The 20,010-nt window shown below is 38.1% G+C and overlaps 1 protein-coding gene across 1 annotated transcript in view; it reads left to right on the top strand.

The window, feature by feature from the left end:
- Positions 1 to 20,010, top strand: part of LOC126198467 (stromal interaction molecule homolog) — a 145,562-nt gene that overhangs the window by 110,494 nt on the left and 15,058 nt on the right. Inside the window, exon 12 of the mRNA XM_049934811.1 lies at positions 12,438 to 12,576. Within this exon, the coding sequence (XP_049790768.1) occupies positions 12,438 to 12,576 (139 nt within the window). The remainder of the gene's footprint in view (positions 1 to 12,437; positions 12,577 to 20,010) is intronic.

The raw sequence follows: 20,010 nt of genomic DNA, 5'->3' as shown, positions 1-20,010 counted from the left end.
TAGTATTTTGCAGCTGTGACTTATTAAACTGATAGTTCGGTAATTTTCACATCTGTCAACATCTGCTTTCTTTGGGATTGGAATTATTATACTCTTCTTGAAGTCTGAGGGTATTTCGCCTGTCTCATACATCTTGCTCACCAGATGGTAGAGTTTTGTCAGGACTGGCTCTCCCAAGCCGTCAGTAGTTCTAATGGAATGTTGTCTACTCCCGGGGCCTTGTTTCGACTCAGGTCTTTCAGTGCTCTGTCAAACTCTTCACGCAGTATCATATTTCCCATTTCATATTCATCTACATACTCTTTCATTTCCATAATATTGTCCTCAACTACATCGCTCTTGTATAGACCCTTTATAGACTCCTTCCATCTTTCTGCTTTCCCTTCGTTGCTTAGAACTGGGTTTCCACCTGAGCTCTTGATATTCATACAAGTGGTTCTCCTTTCTCCAAAGGTCTCTTTAATTTTCCTGTAGGCAGTATCTGTCTTACCCCTAGTGAGATAAGCCTCTACATCCTTACATTTATCCTCTAGCCATCCCTCCTTAGCCATTTTGCAGTTCTTGCTCGTATGTATATCTTGTAAAAAGACCACCGTAAGGTGGCTTGTGGAGTATAGATGTAGACGTAGGATCACAGTATTGTGCACCAGTGCCATTGTAACTGCCGTCATATCAGTGCCTGCATCTGAGGCCAAGTGATGGATTCCCAGCAATATTCTGAGTCATCTCGCATCATTGGTCAAACACTAGCAACAGCCGGACTAGAGAATTGCCACCCCATGTGTAGGCTGCCATTAGCAAACAGAAATGGCTGCTTTTGGAATGATGCTGTGACAGTGACGCATGAACTGCTCATGAAGGGCGTACTGTGTTCAGCGATGAATCTCAGTTCTGCACCACCCCGGATGACCATCATCACCAAGCACTGGGTATATGCTGAGAGGTTCCCTTCTTTAGTGTTTTGGAGAGGCACAGTGATGTTACTTCTGGTGTAATGGTGTGGGGAGTTGTCGGGTATGACTACAGGTCAAGGCTGGTAGTGATTGAGGGAATTATAGCAGCACAATAATATGTCACAGACATCTTACGTCCTCCTGTGTTACTTCTTATGTGACAGTGTCGTGGGCCATTTTTCAACAGTAAATGTTCATCCACACATGGCACATGTCTTCATGAACTGTGCATGAAGTTGAGACACTCCCATGGCCCAACACCTTCTAAGTGCAAGTCTCCAGGATATCAAGGACCAATTTTGCAATAGTTACGGACCAGATGGCCTCAGGAGAGGAGACAGTAAATTATGACACCCTTCCAAAACAAGTCAGTGCAAGCATCCAGCACAGAGGTGGTGCAATGTCATACTGATAAGTGTGCTCATACAGCCAAGTTCTTTGTAAATTTGATTCAATATTGTAATCACTGAAAGAACATCACCTACTCTCTCAATCCATCAAGTTTCATTTTCTTTCCTCCTCCCCTTCTGAGCACTCCACTTTTTTTCGTTTCAGTTTGAATGACATTAAACATGAAAAAAACTACTTTTATTTGTACTCTTCATGGAGTTATATTTATTTAGTAAGTTACTCATATGCAGATATTCTAAACTAATTCAGAGTTGGGAAAAGTTGAAGAAACATTACAGCTATTGCAAAAATACCTTTAGTTACTAGGTATAAGGAAAATTATACTAGAATGTGCTGTTCGTACCTGACTATCAGGTAGCACCCTGATTTTGACACTGGACTTGTGTAGAAGAAGGCAGTAGTTTAGATCCCCATCTGGACATCCATATTTAGCTTTCATTGCTTCCCTAAATTGCCTGCAACAAATACTGGATGATTCCTCTGTAAAGAACATGGTCAGTATCCTTTTGCCAGCCTGAGTTTGTGCTCGGACTCTTCCTCTTTTTATTTGAAACAGGCATCTTGAGAATTTATGTATTTTTAACTGATTCTGGCCAACCAAAATTGCAAAAAATTTTCTTGATATAAAATGTCACATGAAGAACCAAAAAATGTTATTACCACAACCTATTCATGGAAATCTTTCCTGCTTATTTCCCCTAAATGTTTGCAAGCAAAATTGGCATTCTACAAATTGTTTTTTATTCGACTCCACCTTTAAACATTTGCTTCAGTGATACCAAATTTTTCTGCTGACAAACAGTTATTCGTGGCCCCAAAGAGTCACATCTATGACTAACCTCCATTATCAATCACAGATTTTATGATGAAAACAAATTGGTTGCTGTGATTACTTTTGAGAATGCCATCATCACAAAGGACATTGTTAATTTAAGATGATTAAAATTGCAACTATATTTATAAGCAAAATGTCATTGGCAGTCAGATTGAACATTTTGTACAAATTGAAGTACAGTGTTAAATCATTTGCCTCTGACAGTGTGTTAAACAGGCGTATCAAGACAAATCAGTGAAAGTTCGTAAATTAATAGACCTAATCAGTGTATATTATGGAAGTAAGTGTACAACGTGTGTGCCGCTAAAACTCGTAAATGAGTCCTGGTACGATCAAGGGAGTTACATGGTGTGGTAGACCTCTATTTTCCATTCATGGAGAAGGTTCCCATTTTTACCTTAAGGACATGCTTTTGAAGATATGAGAGCTAGGAAGTTTTGCCATCTAGAAATTTTTAAACATTCAAGAGTATTCAAGAGCATTCCACAACATTCCAGAATGTTCCAGTGAGTTCCATAATGATCTGTGATGATCTGGAATGTTTGGGAATAGTCTGGAATATTTAGGAAGATTCCAGAACACTCAAATGTTGTGAAATGTCCTGGAACATGGTGGACCATTCGAAGCCTTTTTGGTATGTTCTGAGGACAAGTAAACGGTACAACCTAACAAATGAAACATTCCACTATGATTTGACAAAAAAAAAAAAAAAATAACGAACACAAACACATTCTAATCGTAAAAATGGATAACAGTTGCCAATTTTTCAATGCAAAATAGTTCAGTAGAGAAACATCAGTATTCCGTTACATGATTGGAAAAGTTCTTGGAAAAATTCAATTCCACCATTGGAAGTGGAATTTTTGCATTACATAATGGGATCTTCCAGAATCAGAACACTTTCTTCAAAATATAAAAGTGTACAATGCCTGCTTCTCAATGACTTCTTTGGGTGTCACTTCAATCAACACTCACAGAGATTAAATCGAATTTTTTTTATTTATCCAAGGACAAATCTATCACACCATGGGATCATTACTACCACTACCCAATGAAGACTATAAATTTCTGCGAGTATATTTCATCGGAAATGAAGAAACATAAATTGATTAATGATGCACAGATAACAGTGGATTGAGATGAGTAATAGTTGAAGATGTACAGAGGATCTTACACGGATACAATCAACCGATTCACATATTCAAAACAGCACTAGACCGTTTGTTGTCTGATGATTATAAAGTTATTATTCGAGCCAACAAAACACCACCTGGAGAACATGAATGTTAATTTAATGCATCTCAGATAGATGAAGTCGCAATCGTAATTATGGACCATGAAAATGCAGGCCGTGACATAATTGTACAGGATGAAGAGGAGGGGACAACAACACATGCCAGAGACATACCATTCATATGATGCCCTCCAATATCCATTAATATTTCTGAATGGAAAGAACGAGTATCATTTTGTTGCGAAACAATCTAACCCGAAAACAGGCATTGAAACAAACAAGAAAGTCACTTCCAAGAAGTTCAGTGGTTACCTCTTAATGATCAGAGACAATGAAACATACAGTCACATTCTCAACACTTGACAGTTATTCCAACAATTCGTGGTAGATATGTATGCAAAAACAGAAGCAGAATGGATGGTTTACGTAAGACTGAACCAGAAGAAACTGCACGTGGAAGAACACATCCACCTTAGAGGTGCAGTCATAAATGATGGAAACATTGACAACCTCAGAACAAAGGTAGTTTTACCCTCATCATACGTAGGAAATCTGAGACACATGCGCAAATACACTCAAGGTGCCCAATGTACATAAAAAAAAATATGGATGACCTGACCTCTTCATAATATTCACATGCAGCTCATCATTCATGGCCAGAAATCAAAGACCACCTAAGATACAGCCTAGCCCCCATGCATTGACATGACATAATAGCCCGAGTTTTCCGACAAAAACAAATGAGATTTATTGAAGTCATAACATAATATCACATCTTTGGAACCATTAGATGCTGGATGTACACAGTCAAATGACAAAAACAGGGACTGCCTTACTCACACAATCTCATATGGCTACACGTCAGAATGCACAATATCACATCTTTGGAACCATTAGATGCTGGATGTACACAGTCAAATGACAAAAACAGGGACTGCCTTACTCACACAATCTCGTATGGCTACACGTCAGAATGCACCCCACAGATATCAACAAAATCGTCCAAGCTGAATTTTCCAATCAACAAGAAGATTCGGCATGTACGACATAATAATGAAAAATGTGATTCATGGATCATGCGAGCCATTAAACCCAAATTCGCCATTTATGAGTGAGGGAAATGTACAACAACAAAAAAATGCCCAAAACCATACTTGGATGACACACAAACTGGAGTTGATAGATATCCCAAACACAGATGATGATCACCCAAAAATGATGGCTTCACAGCAAAAATATGAATACGTGCACCAACAAACTGGAAATAGATAATCAGTGGGTAGTACCAAATAACACACGTACTTTCCAAAAATGTTTAAAGCACACATAAATGTAGAATACTGCAATTCATTGAAATCCATCAAATATTTCTGTAGGTATGTGAACAAAGGCAGTGACGTGGCAGTATTTCAAAGAGCCAAAGACAGCGAACAGCAAAACAGAAACGACGAGATCCTCATGTACTAAAAAAGGAACACCAACAGTAATAAAGCAGCATGACACATTTTCAGTTTTCCATACACAAACACAAACTGTGTAACATGTAGCAGTACATCTGGAGAATGTTGACAAATCTCAAGCTCATTAAAGGCTACCTATTCTAGATATACAGAGAAGCACTGTACTAGAAAACGACAACCACTGTTGAATTAACACTACAAGAAGCCTCACTGACAACCTCAGTTAAACAAATGATAGACTTATTTGCCATAATTGTAACAACATGGAACCCATCAATTCCAAAACATCTTTGGGACTCTTTCAAAGAGAGTATGAGTGGTGACATACTATACCAAGTCTGACAAGCTCTTCCTTAGCTGAACATCTGTCAACGATGACATCTTCAATGAAACAATCATTCACCTAGAAGATAAATGTTTACCAGTAAACAACCCGACCTTAGTACAATTTGGGATGCAAGCATCATGAAAATATGATACCGTGTGCTAAACTTCAAAATTAAAAAAGCTACAACATGAGTGAAGTACTTCAATACATTGCTCACAACAACGACAACCAAAAGGAAATTTATAACTTTATCATGGACCAGAGCGACAACAACATTGGTCTAATTATTCACTTGGACGCACCAGGCAACACTGGAAAAAGTTTCTAATAAATCTGTTTCTGACAGAAATACATGCTACTTGCACTGGCATCACCTGGCATTGCAGCCACACTTATAGAAGGCGGATGGACTGCCCATTCCACCCTACAACTACTGTTGAATATAGCCAAAGAACAATTCCCGGCATGTAAAATCTCAAGAGAATCTGGATGGGGTGAACTTCTAAAGCAAGTTCTGGGATAAATGCACAATGGCACGTAAAAAATCAGTTGAAGCCATGGACAGAACATTACAAGACTTGCGAGGAAAATCCGAATTGGTGGGAGGAGCTCTGCTCATACTCTCAGGACATTTTTAACAAACGCTTCCAATTATCCTCAAGTCATTACCAGCAGACCTACACCTGATTATAACTTCGTTTCTGTGACCTCTAATCCTTCCAAGAAATTTATTTTAACAATCAATACTTCATTTTAATTTAACATTATCAGTCTGTATTTTAATGCACCTGCACTATGTCTTTGGACACACAGCCGTATTACACATGTTCCCAATAGTTTTCTGCTACCATAGTTGGTTATGTGAAAGCTGATGCAGGGAGACAAGGTCCACAGTTAATTATAAATAACAGTAGTGTTGTTGATTAAATACTACAGAATATCTGCTGGCCATACAAATGTCAATGATCTATGAGCAGTTTCTATCCATTTCAGCTGTTTCATAAGCAGTAATCCATTGAATTTTGTTGTCTTTGTTTATGGTATTATTCATAATCTTAATGCCAATAGAATTCTAAACTAGAGAATACTAGACCTATATGTTGTAGGTTCATTTAATGCAGGAGGGCTTATCTTTACCGCATGACACCTAAGCTATTATGGATAACCAGCAGTAGTATACCAGGTTACAAACAAGGAGAATTCCTTCAAAGAAGGATGCTTCAGACTCAGGATATTTTCGTGTGTTAAGTTAAAACTTTGTGTCATAATCCAGAGTCCTTCTTATGTGGGATTGCTAAAGATTATGCCTTACCAGCATGCCTCTTGTACTGACTCAGAGTGTCAACTTCTCATTTCTTCCTAAATGCTGTAGAGGCTTCGCCATGGGATGCTAGCTCCTCTGAGATAGAGAGGCTATAGAGGGGAATTATTGCTGAGACTGGAATGTAATTAACACAATATATACTCAGCCGAATATTAAAGAAACCATTCTCAATACTAGTACATCTTTCCTTGAAAGCTATGTGCTATGGCACTGTGCACAGATTCTATTTGAGAGGGTGCTCTGTGTAGTCACTATAAATTGTTGTGTTACCCACTTTCCCTTTCTTGCTGTGGGAGGAAGTTTATAATCCGTCGATGACCATTCTTTCCAGAAGTGTATTGTGATACACTGTGACTGTTGTTTGCCACATTATCTCGGAAACAGAGCTTAGTTGGATCTTTAAGCTCTAACTTGTCACAACATGATCAGAAAATTGATAACCCATATGGGCTCTTGAAACCTCTGCATTAACTTCTCTAAAATTTGAGGCATATACTCAGCAATTTGAGCATTAAAAAGCTCCATAATACTGAAATTAACTGGAATGAATAAATAAGATTAATGAGTCCCATTTGTTGTATAACGTGAGTAGCACACCGTAATCAACAAAACTGTTTTGCCTATTCAGTTGTAGTGTTTAGGTGCCACACTTTCAATGATTTGTTTACCACTCTTACCTAATAATAACAGTTTTGTTTCATTGGTATTTATCTTAAGTTATTACTGTTTGATTGCCAGTGTCAATATTTACAACTTTCTGTTCATACTTTTCATGTATCTACCAGTAAAGCAGCATCACAAGGAAATAGTATGCAATTAACTTTTTCTCCATGTGTGTTAAACTATTGATGTCCTACTCGGTACAAATCTCGAAAAATTTTGACAAAAGGAGCTGTTCTTTCTCAATTATTTTATTTTTATGTATTTGTTTGTTTATTTACTTTTTTAATATTCACTAATGTGCAATCTTCTTATATAGCTTCGGACCAGTCTTCTACAGTTTTGATCAGTTCACCCTCTCTTGGAATGTGATATATCAGTTTCCAATTTACTATACGAAAGCCCTATGGGAATCAGTAAAAGCTACGAAAGGCCTATTTTTTAAATTCTGATGTTTATTATGTTTAATAATGTCTCTTTTTGCTTAAGATAGGGGGATATATTTTATAATTACTGCTTTTAATCACATTTATTTTTCTCATCAAAATATGTGGTTTCTATCGAGCCATGAAGCAGTAATATTTCAGTTTTTCATTTGAGACACTGTAGTTCACATCCCCCTCTGGTCAACCAGATTCAGGCCTGCCATGATTTCCTTAAGTCACTCGAGGCAAATGCAGGGATGGTTTTTCTAATGACCTTCTCATCAGTGGTATGTTAGTCCCTAACTTTCCTTGCTTCTTTGTATTTTTTTCCAGTGTTCACATAGCTTTCTCACTATCATAACAATAATGGAAATTTCTGGTTGGAGCAGTACATAAACAAAGTGAAATCCAACCACTTATCTATAGCAGATTGATGCACGGAGCACAGCAACATATAAGAGAAAATAGCTTTCACACTACCTTTCAAGCACTAGCTCTTTTCTAGCAGTAATATAGAAATTCACACCCGCAGCCACACAGACAGCTAAATGCACACACCTGTGGCGACTGCAGTCTTACTGTAGGCTAATGTTTACCTCCCCTTATTTAATGTATTTTTAGCTATCTTTGGTTTAGTAATACTCTTGCTCTTCATGCTACTTTATTTTCCAATAAATTTGTAAAGATAACTTTCATGACAGCAAGCAAAGGTCCTCATTGTCAGTCTGTATCACAGGCATGAAACTAACCTCGGAATGGAGGAAAATAACATGTGGGTTGCCACAAGGTTCGGTACTGGGCCTCAAGCTTAGGAGACACAACTTAGTTGCTAGATGGTCAGGCCTGCAAGTGGTTCATAGCTAACAGTTTAAGTCTTAATCTCACACAGACTGGTATTATTAAGTTTCAGTTAGGTATTGGTACCAGGAGTAGATGTTAATCACCATACACTGAATGAAACATACTGTGTAAAATCCCGTGGGGGGTTCAATTGGATAACAAGTTAAATTGGAGTTGATACATACATAAACTGACCAAGAAGTTCTGTTTAGTGTTCTTCGCCCCAAAAAACATTTCTCATTCTGTTGAGAGAAAGGCAAGTATGTTGGCTTATCTCGCATATTTCCAATACCTGCTTTTGTATAGGGTTATCTTCTTGGGCAATGCACCTAAAGTTAATAAAGTATTTCCTGAGCAGTAGTCAGTAATGAACCTTTTTAAGGGTCTTGGAGGTTTTGCACTGAATGCCCAAAACATTTATGCTTTATTTAGTTTTTGTTGCTGATAATAAAAATCAGCTTCAGCAGAACTGTCAGTCAGATTGTCACAAGACAATAATTTTCATATAGACTTGACCTCATTTCTGTAGGGGTTATTAGGGTGTAGACGTACTTCGGTGGCTTAATATTCAACAAACTTCCATCTAACATACAGCAAGAAATTGGGAATCCAACCAATCCAAAAGAAAATCACAAATGTACCTCATTAGCCATACTTTCTACTAATTATCAGGATATCTGGATTCAGGGATTGAAAAATTCTGTGCTACGGGGCAAGTAGCAGTGTGTGTAGTAAAGCTACAAGCCAAGTGGAAATGTACTGTAAATAGGCTTGGTTTGTACAGATGTAAGTAAATATTTTCTGTCAAAAGATACCACTGTAATCAAGTAAATAATGAGCTTCCAATAGCAAGTAAGCATTAGCTGTATGTACGAGGGGGGATCAAAAGAAAGGGGATTTTTGTTCCTGAACATCAACAGTTGGTAGGACTGGCCCTGCACTTCTGCTATGCTTAGACGGGACCGTGAGCTGTTAGATATTTCCCGCCGTTTCATCAGTAACACTCACCATGTCTGAGCGCTAGGTGCACTCTCCCACTGCACAATGCATAATTATCAAATTTCTTGCTCATGAAGGAGTTACAGCAACAGAAATTTACCAAAGATTGACTGCACAGTTCTGTGATAAAACATTATCAAGGACGTATGTGTTTGCCTGGCATAAAAAGTTCAAGGAAGGACAAGAACGTGTGGAAAATCAGTAACATGAACGTCGTCCGTGGACCAGCATTACAGACAAAAATATCCGTGTGGTTAAAGACATTATTGATGACAATCGATGGGTGAGAGTATCAGAAATTCCACAAAAAGTCGGAATCAGTTATGGGAGCTGTCAAGCAATCATCACAAATGCCCCATAGTTCCTTAAAGTGTGTTCCAGATGGCCTCCTAAACTTTTGACCGAAAATCTGAAGTTTAGACCTTCGGAGGTCTGTCAGAGGCTTACAGCAAGGTTTGCGGAAGAAGGTGATGCATTTTTGAGTCAGATCATCTCTTGCGATGAAACATGGGTTTACTGCTACACTCCAGTATCCAAACAAGCCAGTAAGGAGTGGCAGAGGAAAGGGGAGGCAGCACCAGTGAAAGCCAAGACTTGACTGTGAGCAGGCAAGGTTCTTTCAACCATTTTTTTCGATCAGCAAGGCATTTTGCTGACTGATTTTTTGCATGAGCGATGCACAATCAGTGCTGCTTATTACTGCAAACTGTTGAACAAGGCAAGAGTTGCATATCGCCGCAAAAGTCGAGACCAATCGATTCGGCAGGTCATCCTCCTCCACGACAATGCACAACCCCATACTGCAGCTCTAACTTTCTCCAAGCTACAGGAAATGCACTGGACTACACTTGATCATCCTCCTTACAGCCAGGAGTTATCGTCCTGCGATTTCCATTCGGACTGCTTAAAGAAGCTCCAGAAGGATGACGATTTGAAGATGACGGAGAGAGTGGAAGATGACGTGCGCAACTGGCTGGTGACATGACCCAGTTCTTTTTATGATGAGGTTGTCAAAAAGCTGCCCATACGCTGGGACAGATGCATTTCCAAAGCAGGAGACTATGTGGAAAAATAAATTATAACTGTCTTGAGTTTTTCAATAGATAAAAAATAAAATCCCATTTATCTTTGATCTGCCCTTGTATAATTGAGGAGCCATCAGCTTTTCTTTCTCTCTCGCCCCACCCCCACCCTTTCCAAATAGCATATTTCTTTCGAATTTACTCAATTGCATTTTGCTATCTTATGCAAGAATAGCATTAAGCAGTATAGTGATAGTTCATTATTAAAACAGTATACAAATTACATTTTAGCAGTTCCCTTGTCTTTTGCTAATGTATACTTTGATTAATTCTACATCCCTGAGGGTGCTCCTTCTTGATGAGATCTACTGAACTTGACAAGTAAATGAATAGTATACATGTCACCACTCCATCCCATAGTTGGCAGTGTCAAACCGGCATTGAAGCTTGTTCCTCATCTGTTCGAAGTGCTGCAGCTTCACCGAGTGAGATGGCACAGTGTTCAAGACACTGGACTTGTATTCGAGAGTAGTGAGATTTAAGATCTGTCTTTGACCAACCAGATTTAGGTTTTCTATGGTTCCCAAAATCATTAAATGCAGTTGCTGGTTCAGTTCCTTTTAAAATGGTGTGACCAGTTTGCTTGCCTGTCCTATCCTTCCTAAGGTTGGCTATTTTTAATGACCTTGTCATCTATGAAAAGTTGCATTCTGAACAAAGTTTTATGGTCCACACACACACACACACACACACACACACACACACACACACACACACACACACACATTATTTTAACATCATACCATGCACAAGCTGAAATGTTGTAGTATGACAGATCCATTTCCTGGAGACTGATGTTTCTGCTCCAGTCTCACTAGCTGCTGTTACTGTGTTGTTTGATGGCGACAAGGGATACCGACACCTACTTTTATGTTTCCATATAATTTGGTGGCATATCCTTGATTGTAGTGGATGGAAAACTGATTTTTCTGGTTGTGTTTGGTAGGTCGCTTTTAGGTCTATATTGTGCCATCTCCCTTCAGTCTTAATCAGCTGTTGCCAGTGTTTCATACTACATATCTTCTGAGTTTCGATTGCATTTGCACTATTCTCTGGATGCTAAAATTTTTGCAAATATTTATTTTATTCCACTTTATGGGCTGTGTATTTTCATATTGTTGCAAATTAAGATTATGTCAGGTTTTAATGTATTATTAAAACACACAGTATAGTATTAGATTTTAAAGAATGGGATCATTGTTTTGTCAGCAGTGGCTCAATTATATTTTTCTTACTGCCCTCGCTGACTAATACGCTAAATGTGTTTTTTTTTTTTATAGGAGTACTGAGCACTTCACAGAAATGAAATACCAAATGTGCCCACCATTACATGTCCTTGTTCAGAGTGCTACACAGTTTTTATTGACAGTTCAAAATTAGTTTAGAATTTTCACATCCCAGAAACATTATTAGTACTACTTCAAATATATTGGTGTTTTGCAAGGGCATCCCATGTTCTGATATGTGTATTAACAGCTTGATAACTGGAATAGTATTGTCTTTGTTTTACTGCATGCTCATTTTCAATAGTTTTTTCATCTTTTCTGAGTCGTGTTTTCAGTAGGTTGTATGTCACAGTGTTTCTTTATGCATTGTCCCTGAGTTTGTATGTCCTAGTATGTTCTATTTCTATATAATTTGTTTTCTCAAATGAATTAGCTTAAATTTTTATAACAACGAACTGGAGTGGGCTGAAATGCACTAAACAGTATTAAAGTATCCTGGTTACTGTAGTACTATAACCTCTGTAATGACTTCACAGTTGATAAGAGCTGTCTGGCACCACTTTTAAAACAGTTTCTATTAAATGTGAGCTTCGTGGCTTGATAACTATACTGTTTTAGATTGTAAAATAAAGACTGTGATTGCAGCAATTTTTTTTTCAGGTATCGCAGACAATATGCAGTGGAAGGAAACAGGAGACTCATCTGGCAGTGAGGCAGGAAAACAAGAACAGGATGATGATTTCCAGGCTGATTCTAGGAGTTTAGCTGGCAATGTACATTTTACCATAGGCACTGACAGGTAGGCAGGATGCAGTAAATGTAGTTTCAGTATTGAATACTTGATCTGTTTTATAATACCAAATTCTCTCATGATATTCTCAAACAAAATGATAACGATAATCCACAGCACTTTCGTAAGTTCTCATAAATTTATTTTCTTTTACTTCATATTCATTTATTGAAATTCATAATTGCTTCTTGAAATCTGCGTATTAAATATTTTTATTTTCAAAAAATGAGAATAGGCAAACAAAATTTGCAATTTTATTTGTATGATTTGTTGACATTTGTTTGGACGTCTCTTTGATTTTAAATACCTTACTATTACATTAGTAAGTCATGTCATCTACTAATCATACTTTAAGATGGTAATTTTATTTGAGGTAACTAGCTTTAGGTTGAATTATTGAAGTCAGTAGAGAGGTGTTGCCTGTGTTTGTCTTCTTCAGTAGTGTCTAAACATTAATGAAATGTGACATTGCATTTGGGACCAGATATTTCTTCCTTATGAAGTAATAAATACTTAACGACTCTTCTGTGATGTTCAGAATCATATATCTTTCTTCTTGTGTGTCAGTGTCATTGGAGGCTAATAATGGTATGGATATATAATGTGAGAGACTAATAAAAAAAAATCTATATCTTGAGTAAAGCTTTAGCATTTTCTTTCTCTGGGGTATTGGATAGGTAAGACTAGACCCAGCCAGACAATTGAGTTCTGTCAACAAGACTTAATTATGTTGTCTTATCTTAGGTGGCCCTAGTGGATAAATAGAGGTTTCTATTAACTGATGTTACATACATACATTTCCAGCGGTCACAGGCTCTGCAGACAGGGTGTATACGACCTGGTAGATCCGGGAAAAACCTGGGAATTTTTTCATCCGGGAGAAAACCGGAATTTTTTAGAATTCTATGAATTTTTCATTGTTCTTGTTTTCAATTTTTGTGACTTTGACTGGTAAGAACCAGTACTCAAACAAAGGATATTACTGCATCTCACTACTGCAAAATAATACTGCAGCAATAAAACATGAACAAGAGAAGAAAAAAACGAGAATCAAGTTGCAAAGGAAATGCACCATATACAACAACAAAACACTGCTCATACAAGTGTCTGCCAACAGTAAAATGTGTCAAAGGCTTTAGGAAGACTATGCAATGCTTCATAACAACAAAGTGTCTCTGATGAGCATGACATCGCAACTGCTTACATTAGATTTGTTCGAGCAGTTGTGAGTGAGCTCATGCGCATGCCCAGTTGTGGCAGCTGAGTCATGTATGAGTAATACCTTGTCCTGCTTCTGGCTACAGAAGTGTGGCAGTTAGCTGTATAAGCAATAGCAGCAAGCAGCCAAATGCTACCCGGAAAAATTTTAATGGCTCACCTAAGCTGCCAGATTCACGCATGCGCAACAGGCTCGGATCTAAGGGTCGGGGATCAAACTGGGGTGGCAATTTCGGGGGGGGGATTCATACTCTTGAGGAAAAAGACCTTGTTTCACAAAGCGCCAAACATCCTGTGCATGTTGGTCTATCGATTACTCGTATGATTTTGAAATGCATCCCTGCTGGTTTTTGAACAAATTCTAAATTGATTTCTGAATGAATCATAAGTTGATCTTTTTATGCGTGCACAGTGTACGTGATGTCTGCCAGGGGAATCCCCATCGCATTTAGGAATAAACTTTCCTGCAGACAAAAGGGGACGGGGCTATACAAGCTGACTGGAATAAAGCCAAAAGGGTGAATGCCTATCGCTGTTTATGTGGTTGACTGGGTTTGGGAATGATCAGCGTTGTTACAATTACTAGCAAAATCCATAGATTCAGACTACCAGAGTGGAAATAAATGACTAACAGGAATAACAGATAAGAAAGATTACATATTATATTCTCAGTGTATCCAAGAAAATGAAATTTTGACAGAAATTTTTTGACCAGACTGCTACACTAGTAAGAGCCAGTTGTACAGGCCCCAGCTACCAGCTGCTTAATTTCTATTCTGGGATTAGCGCGGAAAATGTGTGGTACGAACACATAATAATGCCTAACCGGAGAATAAACGCAAGATAACTAAACCAGTGATCGTGTCCGGGTTAGTGAAGTTACTGGAGAATAAGTTTTGACACTGGCAGGAATTGTTACAGAATTAGTGATGACAAGATGGTTTGTTAGAATGAGGAAGGAGAAGAATCCTCACACAAATTATGGAAGAATATGACAATTCCAAATTTATATAAAATTTTCATACTACTGCTTTTTGATCTCACGCTTCAGAAGCTGGAGCGTATGAATGAAATGTGGAACTATTTCCTAACATAAAACTTTTTGCTTGTAGTAGGCCTTATAGGCATTTGATATTGGTACTTCATGAATTATATTCTGTCTTGTTATAAAAATGACCATTTGTGCCAAAACAGCCTAGTTTATTTGGTGTATGTTACAATTGCTGCAATATTAGGCAGGCCTATCTCATTTTATCTAGCAGACAATTACAAAATACACGTAATCAGGTCGATCAACCACAACAGTCTCGGCTACTATTTGTATTAACAGCTTTCTCAGTTATGAAATCTTCACGAGTTATCAGCCAAGTGGCATCATCTTCTAGTCACAACATTTCAGTGGACTGCGTATCCATCATCTTAAGGCAAAGATGATGGATATGCCTGAAGATGATGGATATGCAATCCGTTGAAACATTGCGACTAGAAAACAACGCCACTTGGCTGATAACCCGTGAAGATTTCGTAGCTGAAATAAGCTGAGAAAGCCTGCAATCGCATATAGCTTTTCAGTATTAGACAGTGTCATTTTGTTTTTTCATGTAGCAAAACATTTGACGAACTTTGATGAGGTAATAGATCCTTTTCCAGAAAGGAAAACACACCACGTAAAGCTGTAGCAAGATTATATATATCTACCTCAAACACTTGAGGGGGCGGGAGGTGCCACTATCTAGTATTGCCTGGTTTGGAAATATCGTAGGTCCAGGGCTGATGCACGGAGCAGTCTGAGTTGTATTGGGGAGGTGGGTAGTCTCCACACGACCCGTGTTTACATTTAGTGATTGTGATGTGTCCTTGTCATTTATAGATGTGAAACAAATACTAACAAAGAGATAGAGGGGCTGACCAGTACTTACCTCAGCTCAGTACAGCCGATAGATACACAAAAAACAGAACCGAAAATTTACGTTCCTAGCTTTCGGAACAAATGTTCCTTCATCAGGGAGGAGAGAGGGGAAAGAAAGGGAAGAAGGGAAAGTAGATTCAGTTACTCACAACCCAGGTTATGAAGCAACAGGGAAAGGAAAACAGGGAGGGTAGCAAGGATGGAGGCATGGCTGCTACCCTCCCTGTTTTCCTTTCCCTGTTGCTTCATAACCTGGGTTGTGAGTAACTGAATCTACTTTCCCTTCTTCCCTTTCTTTCCCCTCTCTCATCCCTGATGAAGGAACATTTGTTCCAAAAGCTAGGAACATAAATTTTCGGTTCTGTATTTTGTGTATCTATCGGCTGTACTGAGCTGAGGTAAATACTGGCCAGCCCCTCTATCTCTTTGTTAGTATTTGTTTCACATCTTGTCGTTTATAGCTCTTACGTCAAATGAAAACAAAACAGATTTCTGGGGCTGGGAGCTATCAAGTGAATTAAAATACATTCACGTAATTACAGAAGGCTAAAATTTGTTATTAGTTTCAGATTTTATTTTATTTCCACCTTTTTGACAGTCAAGCATTAATCGCCTTACAGAACAATGAAGTTATTTTTGTCGATTTGCTAAAGAAATTTGGCTTTTATTAATCTTTTCCATTGAGGCAGTCAATTTATTTGAAACAAAGTGTTTAATTCCACACCATTGCCTACTTTCAACTGTTCACTACATTTCAAGTGCATGTTTTCATCTACTAGCACGTATGGCTTTATGCCATAGTAAAGAACCAAACATGAGATAATACAGTACTGGTACACCAAGAAAATTTACGTCCGAATTTGGACATGAATGTGCACTTTAATCTGAATTATGCATTTTGTGTGGTTCACGAAATTCCGATGCTCTTGGAGTATTCTCTAATGTCTTGTTTCTTTTATAACATAATGTAAGATCTTTTAACGTTTTACACATATGAACATAAGGGCTTTCTGCATCATCTTAGCTGCGTTAGTGCAGTGACACCTGTTATATGGCGCTCTCTGGCAGAGCATTTGACTCTAATTTTAAAATCAACTCTTTGAGGACGACCATTTAGAATAATTTTGAACCCAGAAGATCGGACATTTATGTCGCTGTTAAAAATTTTAATGGCACGTTTGTGTGATGTATCTTAAAGTTTAAGACATACAAAAAAGATCAACATTATATGTGAAAAGCTTAGCTTCTGTTGCAGCTTATTAATCTTTGAGACCAATATTATATGTGAAAGCTTTACTTTTCTTGTAGCAACACTATGTATATTAATTTAAACCAGCACCTTTTCCTATTTGTATGTTCTAACTACTTAACAGTGATGTTGCTATTGGCTGACTTACATCATGTGTCCTACGCTCTGAATATCCGCTGTCATCGGCTGGCGAGATCACGTGCCTTGAGCTATGACTGGCTTACAAAAGCGCATTGCAATCTCGATTTCAATGCTTCACAAAGTAATATGCGGTGTTTGGTGGAATTCGAATTTATACTTTTATAATACGAAAATATGCAGTGTATATGTTGCTGCACATCAGACATCTTTCCTGTTTTTTTTCCGTGAGTTTCGTTTTCTAAAGTGATGGGAAATTCTACACCAGTGTGTAAAACCATAACCATTCAGAGGATTGATAAGTTTTACAGTTCCGAGGAATAGTATACTGTCACTTAAGATGGAGGAAGTATATTTTTAACTGGGAAATGCGAGAATTTTTTTCCTTGTCTGCGTGCACACCCAGTGCAGACAACGCATTGCTTCCACAAACTGTCTCCATTCCTTTCTGTTTTGTGCTCGTTTCTTCCAGGGGTCTTGAAGTCTGAGGGCTGTCAGGTTATTCACCAGATCATTCATCCAGTACTGCCTAGGTTTTCCTGTAGGGCATTCAGTGTGTGATTTCCCCTTAGGTGCTTTCTTCATCTGTCTGTTGTCTGGTGTATGGGCTCCATGGCCTGCCCACTTGATTCTCCTGCTCTTCAGCTTCTGTCATAGTGGGTGTTTTATCAAGAGGTAGATATCTCATTCCTCCTCCTTTATCTAAGATTGGTCCCTATATCATTCTCATTACTCTTCTTTTAAATATAAATAGTTTTTCCTTTTCTTGTTTATTCATGCTCAATGTTTAGGCATATCACAGTGTTATATATTCTCATCTTAATATTTGCTGATACTGATTTTGAGCTGAATGTGTGCCTGAGGTATTATATGCATTTCATTTCCACTGCATTTCCTTCCTCGTATTGAGATCTATCTCAGTCTCAAATGTTTCATTGTGACCTCAGAAACACAATGCTACCCTTGACCCATCCTTAAAAGTTTGCACCATTCTCACTAGGTTCTCAGCAATTCTGGAGACACAAAGTGCATTGTACAGGCTATTCCTGCAGATGCCTCCATATGCACGTTGAAAATTGACAAACAGGCTGTAGATATCTTTATCATATTCACATTGTTTTTCATACATTGTCTTATGGCGAGAATGTGATATTGTCAATCAGTTTAATTGAAAGCCAGCTTGATATTCCTGCATGTTGTCCTCTATGAATGGTTGTAATTTTCTGAGGATAGTGATAGACAGTACATAGTTGGTTACATTCGACAAGCTGATGCCTCCGTAGTTACCACATTCCATATTGCTTTCTTCCTTGTATATTAGACGTATTATGGCCAATTTCCATTCTTTTGGCAGTGTTTCATTCTTCCATAAGAGCTAGATCAGTTTATATGTCTATAAGTGCAAGCTCTCCCCTCCCTCTTGGATTAATTCTGCTGCTGTTGTGTTCTCTCATGGGGTCTTGTTGTTTCTGAGTCTTTTAATAGCAATCTTCACATCTTCTTCAGTCACTTCTCTGTTTTTCTTCATCTTTTCTTTCCTCCATGATGTCTGCAGGTAGCATCTCATCTTGGTCTGGGTGATTCAAAAGTACTGAGAAGTATTGTCTCCTTATTCCTACAGTTCTTACCTTGTTGTTCATCAAGCTGCCATTCTTATCTCTAATGAAAAACTTTGGGCTCTGAAATACACTTTCCGATTTTTGATGCACTGGAAATGTTGCCTTGAATTCTTGTTGTAGCACTCTGCCTCAACAAACTGGTTAATTATATTCTCTTCCCTGTTCTCAGGATTTGCATTATCTACTGTCTGATGTTGAGATGATGTTCCCTTTTCTGCTTATTCTCCCTGTTAGCCAGCCAGTTCTCACTCATCTTCCTTCTCTTTTCTGTAGCTTTCTTGCATATCTTGTTGAATTGTTTTGACTTCATCATTCTCTTCTTTCTTCCTAACTGATGTTAGAGGTTACATTCCACATAACTACCCTAAGCCATGTTCTTATGTCAGCAAATTTGTGTACTGATTGTCAATCATACCAGATTTCCACTGTCCCAATAAATGAAGAAGAGAGAGAAGAGGAGAGCTGGATGGAGGAAAACAAAATCTTAGTGACTCCTAAGACCTAATTTGGCTGTTGTTGCATCTCCATTATCCCCAGTCCCATTAAATACATTTAGTGAACAGAGTGTAAGTGGAAAACATTTCTATATTAAACAGGGAGTCTTCGTAACATCTTTGTTACAGAAAGTTATCCTCAGGAATATGACCTAAGAAATGTCGAAAGTTATTTTTCAGCAAGTTCTACTGATCTTGCTTTCTGTGTGCGACTACTGGTTGTTGTGTGAACATTACTGTTTGTAGAAGAAATTGTGCAGCACTTTCATTTACTTTAGCAAGGAGAATCCACCAACCTCCAGCTTTCAGTAGTCTAGCCTCTCAGTAATCTGACCCACATCTGAAATGGTGCACAACAATGAATTATTGTGCACAGCAAAGTTGTTAGTGAACGACAGTGTCGAACAATGCTATACATTTTGGCTTTCTTTACAGTTCAGTATCATGTCTTCTAAAAGGAAACATTATGCTAGACCTCAAGCAGGTCTTTGGGCGTAGTAAAGTATATGTTCTATGTTTTTAAAATAAATTTCAGACACTGTCAATAATCTGGCACTTCCACTAATTTGGCACCCATATGTGCAAGGAATGACTGCATTAACGAGCGTCTGTTGTAGTTACATTCCGTAGCAGTAACTGCATTTGGGTGACCATCAGGCTCAAACTGTAAAATTATAGTAGGTTTGTTTTGCCACTGCAGTGATCCTTACTCCTTTATCTTTCTTGACTTTTAGGTTGCAAATGAAAACCAGCCACCAGCCTTTGTGGCTCCTCTTGCTCAAATCTATCTACTCCATCAATGTACATTGAGTGTCT

Source organism: Schistocerca nitens, chromosome 8, assembly GCF_023898315.1.
Source record: "Schistocerca nitens isolate TAMUIC-IGC-003100 chromosome 8, iqSchNite1.1, whole genome shotgun sequence".
Lineage (NCBI taxonomy): Eukaryota > Metazoa > Arthropoda > Insecta > Orthoptera > Acrididae > Schistocerca > Schistocerca nitens.
The sequence above is the reverse complement of the archived record's forward strand: the minus strand, read 5'-3'. Positions and strand labels throughout refer to the sequence as shown.